The sequence below is a fragment of the Ammospiza nelsoni genome, chromosome 14 (genome assembly GCF_027579445.1).
Source record: "Ammospiza nelsoni isolate bAmmNel1 chromosome 14, bAmmNel1.pri, whole genome shotgun sequence".
Taxonomy (NCBI): domain Eukaryota; kingdom Metazoa; phylum Chordata; class Aves; order Passeriformes; family Passerellidae; genus Ammospiza; species Ammospiza nelsoni.
Window position 1 is genome coordinate 20,341,717 of NC_080646.1, and position 13,726 is coordinate 20,355,442.

General features: G+C 39.7%; 1 protein-coding gene across 4 annotated transcripts in view; it reads left to right on the forward strand.

Moving 5' to 3' along the window:
• Positions 1 to 13,726, forward strand: part of OTUD7A (OTU deubiquitinase 7A) — a 98,696-nt gene that overhangs the window by 78,853 nt on the left and 6,117 nt on the right. For all 4 annotated transcript variants that reach the window (XM_059482011.1, XM_059482013.1, XM_059482010.1 and 1 more), the window contains exons 10-14: positions 1,722 to 1,823; positions 3,166 to 3,293; positions 4,018 to 4,130; positions 10,253 to 10,380; positions 11,435 to 11,584. In XM_059482011.1, the coding sequence (XP_059337994.1) occupies positions 1,722 to 1,823; positions 3,166 to 3,293; positions 4,018 to 4,130; positions 10,253 to 10,380; positions 11,435 to 11,584 (621 nt within the window). The remainder of the gene's footprint in view (positions 1 to 1,721; positions 1,824 to 3,165; positions 3,294 to 4,017; positions 4,131 to 10,252; positions 10,381 to 11,434; positions 11,585 to 13,726) is intronic.

The following is a 13,726-nucleotide window of genomic DNA, read 5'->3' on the forward strand; positions in this document are numbered from 1 at the left end:
CTCCTGTTACTGAAAAGATTCACAAACACCAGACTTTGGCATTTCTTACCAATAGATGTTAGTTAATCTGCAAAGCAATGCCACTCATTTCCTTAAGTCCTACCTAAGGTCTGTCTGTTTTTAGATATTCTAATTAGGCTTTACACAGCACCTTGGTATAGCTTATTGCTGAATACGATCCCACAAAAACATTCTGCTAAAAACAGGTGGCAAATTGTTATTTCACAGATGCAGGAGTTGCTAAAAATGATCTTGTTCTTTCCAAAGGCTGTTTAATAATGCTTTAAATTAAGCTTCTTTATTGCATATTTAATTTAGAACTCAATAAGCCTGGTTTGAGGTATAGTGCATTTACAAACCAGCTGCTAAGGTCATTTGAGGATTACCAGATGTGCTTATTGATCTGCTATGCATCTTTACAGTGTGGTACTCTTAACACATTTGGAATAATTGCATTTTGATTTCATTGTTCTTAGTACCCAGAACAAATAACTAGGATACATAATAAATGTTGCTACACTATTTTTCCCCCTAGTGTATATTACCTGTAGTTATAAATAAGCTTCACTATAATTTTGTAATGAGAACTTATTATTGGAGAGGCATTTATTTGTTGTTTGGACTTCCTTCTGTTTTGGGGTTTAACCTTAAGTGCAAGACTGCCTGTACAAATATGTAGATGCAATTTCTTCCCAGCTTCCCAGTCAAGAAACTGGGGGAGAAAAAGTCTGCTTATTGCGTTATTTATTCAATTATTCACTTGTGCATTATCCACAGACCTGCCAAGTCTTGGGAAATGTACCGGCTCTACTCATCCTTGTTAATCATCTGCTCTTCCTCATCCCCAGAGATGCTACACAATTACCCCCATTTGCTTTCTTTCTATTAGGAAGGCTCCCATGATCTTTTAACCAAGACTTAACACTCCAGTTTGCCAGCACATGGCAGCCTGTGTGCCAGGAATTACCCACTTTTAGTGTGGGCTTGGCTTCCTGACTTATTTCTTCACTGAATAGGTGTCCTTTTGCCAGGCTTTTCCAGAGCCTGTCTCTGGTTTATAATCTGTAAAACATGCTCCACATAGCAATGATGTATAAGTGGTACTGTAAGTATTCCCTAAAGAGAAAGACCACATTCTATACTACACCTCGGGCTATGCTTTTGTGTCATTTTAATTCTCTGGTAGTGTAGTTGTTGGTTTTAGTAGATATAATAATGATTTACACTATGGGAAATGAGAGGAGAATCACCTGTTGAAACAATCTGATTGAAATAATTTACCTAATAAACTTACCTTTATAGTAACCTATCTTGATTACCACATACATATTGCTTTTGTCTGTAGACAAAAATTCCTTTATTACCTTAATGTAATCCGTCATGTGCGTGTGGGAGGCCAATGTCAATTATGTTTGGGAACTGACAGCAAGACTCATAATGGTATTAAGGCAATAAACTCCTTGGAAATCCATTACTGGATGCAGCATATGAGACTGGAAGATGCAAATTAATTAAAGGTGCTCTTTTCTTTTCTAGATCCATGTAGAGAATAGTTTATCTGCCTCATTTCTAATCTTCTCAGTTTTGACTTCTAACATTACATTTAAGGTTATTTGGCAAGGAGGGTGTTGATGGTTCCCCCCCCTGCTCTGTGTTTACCTGCACAGAGCACTGCTCCTGTTGCAGGTTCCTCTCACCTGTAACTGCTGTTTCCCTTCCAGGACGCCTCAATTGGTGGTCCACGGTGTGCACCAGCTGCAAGCGCCTGCTGCCCCTGGCCACCACGGGTGATGGAAACTGCCTCCTGCATGCTGCCTCTCTAGGTAAGGGGCAGTCTGGGCAGGAAACCTTCTACCAGAAATATTCACTGCTCTCCTCTAGCCCCAGCCAAAGCCCAGAAACACATGAGATGCAAAGATTTGCATTAAAAGTCTGCTTCTGGAGCAATATGTCCTTCACATTTCACTGTAGTGTTGTTTACTTCAAGCATACCTAAAGCAGGCAAGGAAAAGGTTTCTCAGGATATAAAAGTATAACTGGAAGGGTATCCAAACCCATGTATCACAAACTCCAGTGATCTGTATATTCCTTGTATTTTTTGTGTTCTGACAGGTCAACAGGCAAATTCCGGGAGCTTCCGCAGGGTTGTCCACTTTATGTGCAAGGAAATTAATTCATTCTCTTGATTTTCTTCAAACAGTTCTTTGCTGTTTCAAGGATGCAGTGTCAATCTCTGTTAGTTCCTTGTAGTGTTTAAGCATATGTGAAACAGCATTTGGGGCGAATTAAAATAATCTCTAATTGATAAATTAATTGTTTCTGCAAGATTTTTTAAGCCTTTCTGCAAATCAGTAGAAAGCTGTGAAGCTGAAGGTCTTTGATGGGCTTTCTACATCCTAACCTGCTAAAATCTTCCACCAAAAGTACTCCAAAGAGTGACTGTTTAAAAACACTGGGATTTTTAATATTTTGAAGAGACTCCTCTTGTTGAAAGATGCAGTAAGAAGAGAGTTTTTGGTGTTTTCAAGTATCTTTTTATCTTTATCTACTTAATTTTATATGTTAATTACTGTAAATGTTTGGAGTATTTTGACCTGAACCCAGTAGCTGACAATGTAGTGACTGAAACATGGCTGTCTGTAGGCACAGGACTGGGGACAGCTCTGCTTTCTTTTGGTGTAGGTTACTATTCCCAACCATATAAAGATGTTTCATTATCTTAGAATGAACTTGAAAGCCTGTGGCTGGTGGTAGTTTTAAACTTTCTGTCATCATAAATGCTTTTCTCTTCATTTTGAAGCCAGAGGAAATTTCCTGCTGTGTAAGAGCCGGTCTGTGATTCCAAGGAGTGCTCATTAACATCCTTGTGCCTGCTGGCACCTGCAGCTAAAATCAACCTGAGCACTGAATATTTCATGGCTTGCAGCAAAGCTGGAGTTGCCTGCAAGCAACTGAACCAGCTCATATCCTTGGTTGTTCCTAATCAAAGTTTAAAATGTGTTAGAACTCTTGTTGCTCATTAGCTTATTTGTGGTAACTCTTTCTTTTGGAAATCTTAAAAATAGTGAATGAATTATTTGCTAGAGAGAATCTTCAATTATGTATTAGCTATTTCTATTTCACTGTAGCTTCTTTAAAACTGGATTTCATCTTGTGCTGCCTTAGGGATGTGGGGATTTCATGACCGGGACCTTGTGTTACGGAAAGCTCTCTATACTATGATGAGGAGTGGAGCTGAAAGGGAAGCGCTGAAAAGAAGATGGAGATGGCAACAGACTCAGCAAAATAAGGAGGTCTGTATGGCCCAAAGACAGCCTTGTTAATATCTTTTAGGGTTACAAACATTCTTCTTAAGTTTGCTGTGAAAGTTTTAATTGCTATCAAATTCCTTGTGCTGACATTTTGTTTGGGGAAAGAGATACCGTTATTTGAAATTTTCATACCAGAATGCAAATGTGTTTGTAGCTTTATGGGTATAAGTATGCAGAGTTTTGTGCCTAAAAGGTCTAACGTGCATTTGGAATATGTAGAAAAATAAATGTGTAATTTAGCTATCAAAAGCATTTAAAAATGAGTGGATGAAATTCACAAAACAGAGAGAACCCCATTTAGGAAAGATTTCCCAGAATCTTGAATTAGGATTTTTAGAGCTGTGGCCAAATATTGAGTGGAAGTGTTCTAACTAAAATAGTCTTTAAATCTGATTTTATTTTTGATTAAAAGCTGTACCTTCAGCATGTTACTATTTCCTGAAGATGTCTGTGCAGTGTCTAGATAAGCCAGTTTCAGGAGTAATCCTGAGGGCAAACAAGTGAATGTGCTAACTCTACAGTTGGTAATTTAGATCTTTTTAATAAGTTAATGTTCTTTCACTTGAGTGAAATGTTGAACTATTAATGGCCCAAGATACTGAACTGAGTCATGTGTGAAACTCAGGTGAGTTGCAAACACTGGTACAGAGCTCAGCTTGCACTGTGTGTCAGCAGAGTAGTGACAGTGTTTCCTTGTGCCCCATAGTCAGGTTTGGTATACACGGAGGAGGAGTGGGAGCGCGAGTGGAACGAGCTGCTCAAGCTGGCGTCGAGCGAGCCACGCACGCACTTCAGCAAGAATGGGGGCACTGGTGGCGGGTAAGTTCACACTGACGCTGCCCCAGGCTGGCTCTCCGTAGGAAAACAGCGCAGCACAACTGAGGGAAGGTGTTCATAGCACCACCAAACTGCCTTTGCAGCTGTTGTACTCTTTTGGCATGGCAGAATTATCGAAATATCCCATTATAATATTTAGCATTTTGGTCATGCTTTCTTGTACTGTTACCACACTAACTTGAGGTTATGTTGTATCCAAAAGAGTCTCCATGTAATAAATCCTAATTGTTTTTCTCGTGGAACTGTTGTTTTGATTTTTTAAGATTTTTTTAAACCTTCAGATGTTTACATTCTTGTAAAGAACTTTCTCACACACTTCCTGTAAATAACTTATTGTTTTGTATTCTTTTATAGAAGAAGAGAAATTTGATAGGCTTTTAGTTTGTCCAGTGTCATTGGAGAGGTGGCTCTTTCACCCTCCAATCCACTGTCACTTTTAAAAAACTATAAATGTTAAAGTCAGAAAATAAACTTCCCTTTTCTTCACCTTGAAAGCAGCGGTGTGTGCGCTTTTGTTGTTTTGTGTCCTACAGTGACATGGAACAAGCATGTTGGCAGTATCATTTAGCTTTTTTTCAGGAGTATATTTGTGAAAAGATTTGGGATGAAACAGAATCTACAACATTTAAATACCCCTGACCCACATAGAGTATCTGCTTTAAATAGCCACTGTTATAAACCGTCCCTTGCTTTCAGTGCAGTTATCCCCAAATGACAGGATTATTTACCAGCCTTCAGAATGCAGAAGCTTTAGTTTTTGTGTCTAGTGTTTATCACTAAAAATATTTAGTGTTTGCTCAGTGCATAATTTTCTCTGCCTACTGTTTCCCCTGGAGAAAATAATGTGTGGTGATAAATAAATTGACAAAATAAGGGATACAGCACAATGACAGTAACAAAGTTTGTAGAAAATATTCTTTGGACTCTGAAAGAATATTTTATTTTCCCTTTAACCTTGTGATATTAAGGATAGGTAATTCTAGGAATTCAGGAGGACTTTGCTTAGAAAATTGTCAGCTACAGTGTGTCTCCTTTTCTTCTATTATGAAGTGAAAAAAAAAAAAATTATTTTAATCTCTAGTTTGTTTATTATGTTTGTAGATATTTTCCTGTTGATACGTTTCAGTTTTCTAAGGCAGTTCAGTTCATATTTCTATTAAATCTGGTCACTCAGCCCCAGTTTTCTCTGACTTGTTCCATTTCATTCTTATGTTCCATGTACCACATATTTTCAGTAGCTTTTAGTCAGAGATGCTCTCAAATGTTATCTTTGCCAGGCAGTCAACCTTCAGTTCCCAGGTGCCTACATGGGGAGTATAGGTAGTACATAAATAACCTTCTCATTATGGTTTGCACTTATCTTTTTTTTTCAATCAAAATAAAGTAAATACAAATAGCCAACAGTTAATTTTTCCTTTGAAATAGTGAAAGATGGATCTGGCAAGAAATTCTTATCCTGTTAAAGATTTGAATGTATACTTTGCTTTGCATTCATTCCAAAGACAGAATGAATGTGGCAGAATGAATTATTTTTTCAGTTTAATGAGCCCATGTTCAAAGTAGGGCCCTTGACAAGGAAAAGGTATATCAAAATAGTATTTTTGAGATGGGGTATATTATGTCCTCTAGTTAGTTGCTATATTAAGCAAGCTTGCACATCAGTCTTTGAACTGTAGATGAGGCGTTTCCCTTTGGTGTCAGAATTAGCTAAAGCATCAGAAGTTGTATTTGCTTCAAAAGAATTCAGTGACAAACCTAAGGCTGGAATTGTGCTGCCTCATTCACCTGCAAACTTATTATAGTTATTTTTCAGAGTGAGCTATGTGCAAAGGAGATCAGCAATTGTCGCTAAATTTCTAAAGATTTCTCCTTTGAGACATTCTCATTCTGAGGCTGGAAGTTGGAAAAAGAGAAAAAGGAAACACAGAAAAACCTGGTTCTTAAGTTCTTGTTTCCAGCATGTAAAGCAAAGCAAACTTATGAAGCAGATTCTTGTTTTGAAACAGATTTGCACATCTTCCTGTAAATGTAAAAAATGAATTCTAGATTAACATAATTGCTTCATTTATCTCCATTTACAAGCAAAAGTAGGGGCACTGAATTGAAGGAACTGCGTTGAAAAAAGGAAAATGTCTGGTACCCTGTTTTTTGTTAAGAACCTAACTATTGCTATCCTGCTCAAAAGAAAATTCCAACCCCATTCTTCACTGTGCAACTGTCAGTCAGAGCCTGTTCTCATGTGAGAGTGAGTATCACTGTTGTTATTCACTGTTGAAAACCCAGGTGCTGTTGTGCTTTGAGCTCATGCAGACCCTGGAAGTGGATGGTATTTGTACTTATTGTCACCTCCCAGCTGTACCTGTGCTGTTGGCATTATCTTATTAATAAGTTCAAGGGACTTAAAATGGGGAAGCAGGGAGGGAATACTGCTGTAGTCTTTGTGTATGTCATGGGAATTGAATTTGAGGCAGAAACCCAGAACATTTAAACAGGAAGTACCTCTCAAATGCAAGTGTCCTCTGAGGTTTTGGACTTGGCTTGGTATTCAAAGTGCTTCAACAAACAGCTCTTCATACACAACTCCTGCAGCCATGCAAGACCTTCACCTTGTACAGAATGTAGTTTAGACCATTTAACAAGACATTGCCCTAAAACGATTTTACTTGATCTGGCATCTGTTACAGGAGTGCTATTTCTTTTAAACTGTTCAGCATAGGCAGCTATTGTAGGGTGCAGGTAGAATTGGTTCATTATAACATATTTATTGATTATTAGCTGTAGTTTCTAAAGACTAATACCTCTTTTTATCTGGCCTATTTTCAGTTCACATAAAGTACTGAAGCCAAGCAAAGCCAAATTGCTGTGGTGGTTCAAATATGGAACCCAAAGCATTCACATTCTGTGTTTCTTTTCCTTTAGTCAATTCAATAATGTCGCAGACATTTTTTCACAGAAATCCTTTCTTTCAGATTTCTGCGTCTTCTGGAAGGCAGAGGCCTCAGAAGAGAATGTAAACAATTGTTATCAGCTGCTGTGGAATGCAATAGGATGCACCTGTGATTGGTTCATGTTCCCATGTTTATAATTAAGGGCCAATCACAGGAGCAAGCTGGGGACAGAGTCCCTGGACACAGCTTTGTTATAGATTCTTTCTTTTCTATTCTTAGCTGGAGCAGCCTCTGCAACTTCTCTCTTTATTCTTATTAGTATAGTTATAATGTATTATATATCTTATATCAATAAATCCAGCCTTCTGATCAAGAAACAAGATTCTCGTCCTTCTCTCACCACCCCAGCGACCCACTCAGGTTGCTGTAATACAATATACCTTTTTTCCTTGAAGAATGAAAGATAATGTTCCACTACTGTGCAATTTCCTGTGTTTGAATTGAAGCCCATTGCTGACAAACACTGTAAGGAAATCAAAGGAGAGGTTCCTACACCTACAGCTGTGGTTTGTGCTGGTTTTCATTTGGGGATTGTTAAGCAGGAAAAGAAAAGTGTCAGAAATTGAAATGGATGCAGAGCCCAGAACTCAGATATCATTCTGATTTCCTGCTTCTGGCAAATCACCAGGTTGGAGAACTTTATCCCTGTCATGTTATTTCAGTGCATCTCAGCTGTCTGAGGGCATTGGTCTCTTGCTCTCTGTGAATCCCAAAATGAGTCCTAAACTCAGAATAGCTGTTAGAGTCTGTTGGACTGAAAGTCTGGAGCTGTGTGTGGGGAAGGAAAGCAATGTTACCATAGGGAGCTGTTAGAAGGAAATCCAAGGACATGAGAACAGATCTTGCTCAGAATTTACAGGTGAGAGAGCAGCAGCCAGCCAGGTAGAACAGCAGGGTGGGTGACTTTTCCCTTCCAGCTTTTTGAAAGAGGCTTTCTTTCATTCCTGGCTGCAGTACAAATTGGATTTTCCATAAGAGAGGGAATCTCTTTGGGTTGCTGAGACCGTGTCTCCCATGTTTGGACTGGAGGTGCTAGTGGATCTGTAGGTCAGACTGAGATTTTTATTTGCTTTTCTTTCTATTAGTAATTTGCTCTTAGAATAAAAATAATTTATTTAGTCAGTGCTCTGGTTGAGCAGGATTCTGCAATGCAGATTTACATACTCTTATATAAGTGGATTTCATTGTTTAAAGTTAGCTTTACATCAATAGAGGAATTAATTTCAGTTTCTTAAATTTTCTTTGGTTCTATATTTTATTGACAAAATTACTCTGTCCACAATTTTCATGGTCATGTAGCCAGCATACATAAAAATCTCTGAAAAAAAGTGGAATGATCATTGGATCAAAGGATGTGGCAGGTTACTATGGATACTTGTTAATGATGATTTTTCATTCTCATTAATCTTTAGGAAAATTCATACTGAATCCTCAGCAAGTGGCACTGGAATAATATAAAACAGGCCACATGAATTACTGGCAGTGATGGTGGAAAATTGAGCATTGAGGAGGTTTCCCAGCAAGGCTGTGGACTCTCTCTCCTTGGAGGTACCCAAAGGCTGTCTGGACACAATCCTGGGCTTTGGGTGGCCCTGATGGAGCAGGGGCTGAATAAGGGGTTCTCTAGAGCTCCCTTATGACCCCAGACACTCTGATCCTGTGGCAGTGAGCAGTGTGATGTGTAATAGCAGAGAAGGGTTTGAAATGTGTGAATATGATCAGAGACAGTGAATAAAGCAACATGGGGATGTGATACTGAGGAGGAAAAAAGCCCAGTGGAATTTTGGAGTTTGTGCAGTCAGGCATGTCATCAGCTGATCAAAGGGATAGAGATCCCTCTGATAACAGCTGTGTATGGAATATGCCTTTCACTTCTAGAAACCTCATTAACTAGGAGATGAGGAATAATTAGAGGATTTGAAGGAAAAAATTAGGACTGATAGGCTGGAAATACTAATGTGAGAAGATAGCTGGAAATCTTTCTGGCATATTGTCTTGCCAATAACATGATTCCCCTGAGTTGCTTTTGGCTGACAGCTTACTTTGAGGTGACAGAATGGACTGCAAATGCTGAAAAGCTGTTACAGCCAGCTGTGGAGAAGAGTTCAGTAAGGAACAGGGGAAGAAATTGCAAAACAGGGACTTTGGTTTGAACATCAGGAAACATTTCCTGATGAGTGTGGGTAGTGGGAGGAGGGATCCAGAGAAGAAGACATTCATTGACCAGTGAATGTCCTGCACCAGGATCATTTCCACCCTGCTATGCTCCTAGGCTGGGATGAAGGATTTTCAAGTGATGCTCCAGGGAGGAGCTGGATGCTGTGAGACCTCTGAGAGGTTGCTGTGTTTGTCCTACACGCTCTGGAGCAGTGTCCAGGCACTTTGCTCTGTTTCTGTTCTTCACATGCACAGAAAATTAACAGCGGTCAGTTCTGGAGGTTCCCTGCACAGCTGGCAAGAAGAGGACAGGAGCTGCCTCCATTTAAGAGTGTCCCTGTGTCACCTTGTTGTCAGGGCTCACAAAAGCTGGGCTCTGGGTGTATTATATTGTGAAGTTGCACTCAGCAGTGAATTATCATCTTCACTTTTGTCTGCTTCCCACAACCCTCCCATTTTTCAGTCTTCTTTCATCTAGTTTGTTTTTGTTTTCCAGGCAAAGGAAAAACTTTGAAATGTGGTACTGACATTAATGACATTAAACTGGGAAAACAGAAAGGGAATAACTGAAATCAAAAATTCATTAAATTATTTATGTAGTCATAGAAGGGCTTGGTAATGGTCACCTAGAGAAGTGGAGACTTTACCAGATTTATTCTTGCAGTCCAGGTAAAAGAATGACCTCTTTGGTAGAAAATTAACTTTCTAGGTTGGTTTCTAAAGGTGCTGGGCATTTCCATCTCCTGGAAGATTGTGAGGCAGATCTAAAGCATAGTGTTACTAGCTGGATTTTTTTTTTATGCTGCTATTATTTTATTTACAAAAGTACATTTTCCTTTCCATTTCTTTTTACCTACTTCAATGACTGAAATATGGGTTTCAGAGGAGTGGGGATATAAGGTATAGTGAAGAAGAAATAGCTGCTGAGGTGTGTTGATCCAGCAAAGTCTCATGGTTGGTTCAAGCTGGTTCATAAAGTCTCAATGCTGTGTCTTCCAGGGTGGACAATGCAGAAGATCCAGTGTATGAGAGCTTGGAAGAATTCCATGTTTTTGTCTTAGCCCATATCTTGAGAAGACCGATTGTTGTAGTAGCAGACACAATGTTACGAGACTCAGGGGGAGAAGGTAAGAGCTGTAATTAGAGATCCATGCACCTCTGTAAATTGAATCAATTGTAAACTGATATCAGCAAAGGACCCAGCTGTAACACACCAGTGTTCATGGCAGAGCTGCTGCCTTTTTCTGAAAGGAAGGAAAAAAAAAAAAGGAAAACACAGAAGGATACTCAATCCATTTCTATTAGATAAAAGTAAAAACATACAGGATAATTATACAACCCTTGCTGAGAATCTCTTTATCCTAGATATTCCCTATTAACTTAAATAACCACCAAATTACAGAAAACAATACATTTCTGACTGGTCTAAGTGAACAATGCGCAAATTTTGCCATGTTATTTAGGTGCCTCTTAAAACTCTGCAGAAATCAATCTAATCTGACTTTGAAAATTTGAATTTTAAATGTGTGTATCTTGGATTTTTGTTTTTAATGACTCCTCTGCAGCTTCTCATTCAGAAGTTTACAGAATGTTTTATTCAGTTTGCACATGTGAGCACAGAAATGTTAGATCCATATGTGGAGCCAGCTCAAACCTATCGGAGCAGGACTCAGAGCATTAAATTCAGGTCACTCTCTACCATGAATAACAGAATTTTAATTCATGATGGGGTGTTACTTAATTTAAGGGGGATGTTTGGCTGATTAAAAGAGGATGTTCAGCAGGTGATGGAGTTTACAGAAATTTACTTCCACAAGAAAATACTGCATAATTTCAGTTTCCATTGCAAATGTAATGGTTGTAGATTATTCTGTAGGCTATTGAGAAACACACCTGAAAGACAGTGCAAAGCGAGGGATTCATGTTATAAGACCATAATGCCTTTACCAATAAACAGTTAGAGCAAGAAAAATTATGTAAGCGTGGAAGATCTTCATTATAGTTCTTTGTATATTTCCTGACATTTTATAATGAAATTTTACCTGTTGTTGTGACTGTTATCTGCATTGATTACCCCACTTTAAGCTGCTCTCCTGGAGCTCTGATGATATTGCAGCACAATTGTTTATACAACTCATCTGTTCTTTCACATAGTTGTACAAATCTCCTTATTCTCTGCAGCATTTGCACCGATTCCATTTGGAGGAATTTATTTGCCACTTGAAGTTCTGCCAAACAGATGCCATTGCTCACCTCTTGTGCTGGCCTATGATCAGGCCCATTTCTCTGCTCTTGTCTCCATGGAACAAAAAGACCAACAGAGAGAACAAGGTATGCTTTAAACACAGCAACACTAGCATATATATTGAATACAGTGCACACAGTACTTTCTTTTACCTGTAGATGTATTTATCTGACAGAAAGGAAACAATGCTCACTAAATTTTATTGCTGCGTGTTTAGGAGTCTGAGTGGCTCAATCACAAGACAATGGCACAGTCCATTTCTTCCTTTCAAACAGCTGGAATAATATCAGCAGACGGGAGCCTCATTTCTCTCAGGCACATCTCTCTGCCTTCAGTACCTCAGGTCCTACAAGAGCAGTAATGTTACAATAATGTTAAATGTCCTTCTTGAGGTTAGCAACTGCTTTTCTGTAGGATCTTCCTATACTTGTACTTTCACAGGAAAGGTGCTGGGAAAGAAACTCCTACCAGATATCCAGCACAGCCTCAGAAATATTAACTACTAACTTTCATGTACAAGTTCATACAGGTTAATTACAAGGGTCAGTGAATCAAAGTGGTGTTTGTTTTGTGTGACCTGATTGTACCTCTCTTACTTCAGGGCCTTAAATGCACAGGCTTCAGTTGTGTAGAGCAGCTGAGAGCATTTGGCCTTTATTTTGGGATGAAGGGAATGCTGTAGCTGCCAAGCTAGTTGCTGTTGGAGACTGCAGTAGTCCAGCAGCAACCACAGCATTGCTGTTGTCCTCTATGTGCTGTGACAGGAGGGAAATGGGCACAGGGATGCTCCAGCAGTGCCTGGGGCTTGTACCTTGTCAGCAGAGCAGCTCTGGCAGCTTTGGCACATGGCAAGGGGCAGCCACCATTGTCAAGTGTCAGCAGCAATGGCACAGGGGCCTCAGCACATGCAACTTAGAGCTGCACCTTCTTAAAAATAGCATCCTGGAGATCCAGGCCATTCATAACTTGTAGTATTTATGCTCTCACCAAGTGTCAGGAGCAGCATCTGAAGGTGTCTGAACTACTGCAGGTACATACACACATTTAAGCAGCTGCTGAGCTCTCTAGTGGAGGAGACAGTTATGCATTTGAGAAGTATGTGTGGTCACTTAAATACTGATGTCAATGCTTTAAGTTCTGCTTTGGCATACAGTCCTGTTACAGAACATTTAAAACACTACTATAAATAGACATAAAGGGAAAACATGCTAATATCCCCCTGTCTGGAGAGGATTTAAGACACATTTTGACACTTCTTATTACACAGAATCCCTGGCATTCTGATGGTCACCAGGGGCCCTCTTTGAAATCCAGTGTCTGATTAAAAATGGGTAAATACTTTTATATTAATGCAGGCTCTACTGATGCAGATCTTTTGTGTCTTTGTTTATAGAAAACACAGACTAGGTCTCAACTGTCCCTGGGATTGCTCCCTTGGCATTGGAGCTTTCCATGCTGCTGTGCTCAGGCCAAGTAACACTGTGAGAGGTGTGGCAATGGGCCTTGAACAGCACCGTGGCAGTTTCTGTGCCAGCATTTTATTGTACTGGCATGTTCAGAAAGAGTTAAAGTGCTGTTCTTTTTAGATGAATAGTGGCACTTGAGGCATGAGGATGAGAGCTGGGAAGTGCTGTGACTTCTTCACAGCACAGGAGGCAGCACACCCAGCTAGGGAATGGCAGCAGAGTTCTCACTGTGTGTGTCACACTGCCATGGACCAGCCAGCAGCTGTTGCTTGTCACTTATCCCATCTGTTGGAATTAGGGCTGGTAGGCTGTGCTTGGAGAAGTGCAGTTCCATCTAGAGAGCCACAGCCAAGTGAGGCCAGCACCAACCAAAGCTGCAGACCCTGCTGGGTGTCAGGTAGGTGCTGCAGTCTGTGCAGTTTGCTTTAGAAATGAATGGGGTGGACTCTGCTTGCAGCTGTGACAAAAAAATACTTTTCTATCAGGAACTTGGGGAAATCTTACATTAAACCCCAACTATCAAACAAAATTCCCTGAGAGAGAAATGCTCTTGCAGTGAAGACAGAATTTTCAAAGTTCTTCACTTTAGAAGATTTGTTTTCCATGAAAACAGCAGTGCTTCACACCAGCCTATAAGACTATACCTTAGAATGGGGATACAATCAGCACTCAACTCAGTGAACACATTTCTGACACTCAGAATGTGTACAGGACTTAAGACAACAGTGACATGCAACAGACAATCATCTCTAAGCTTTGTTG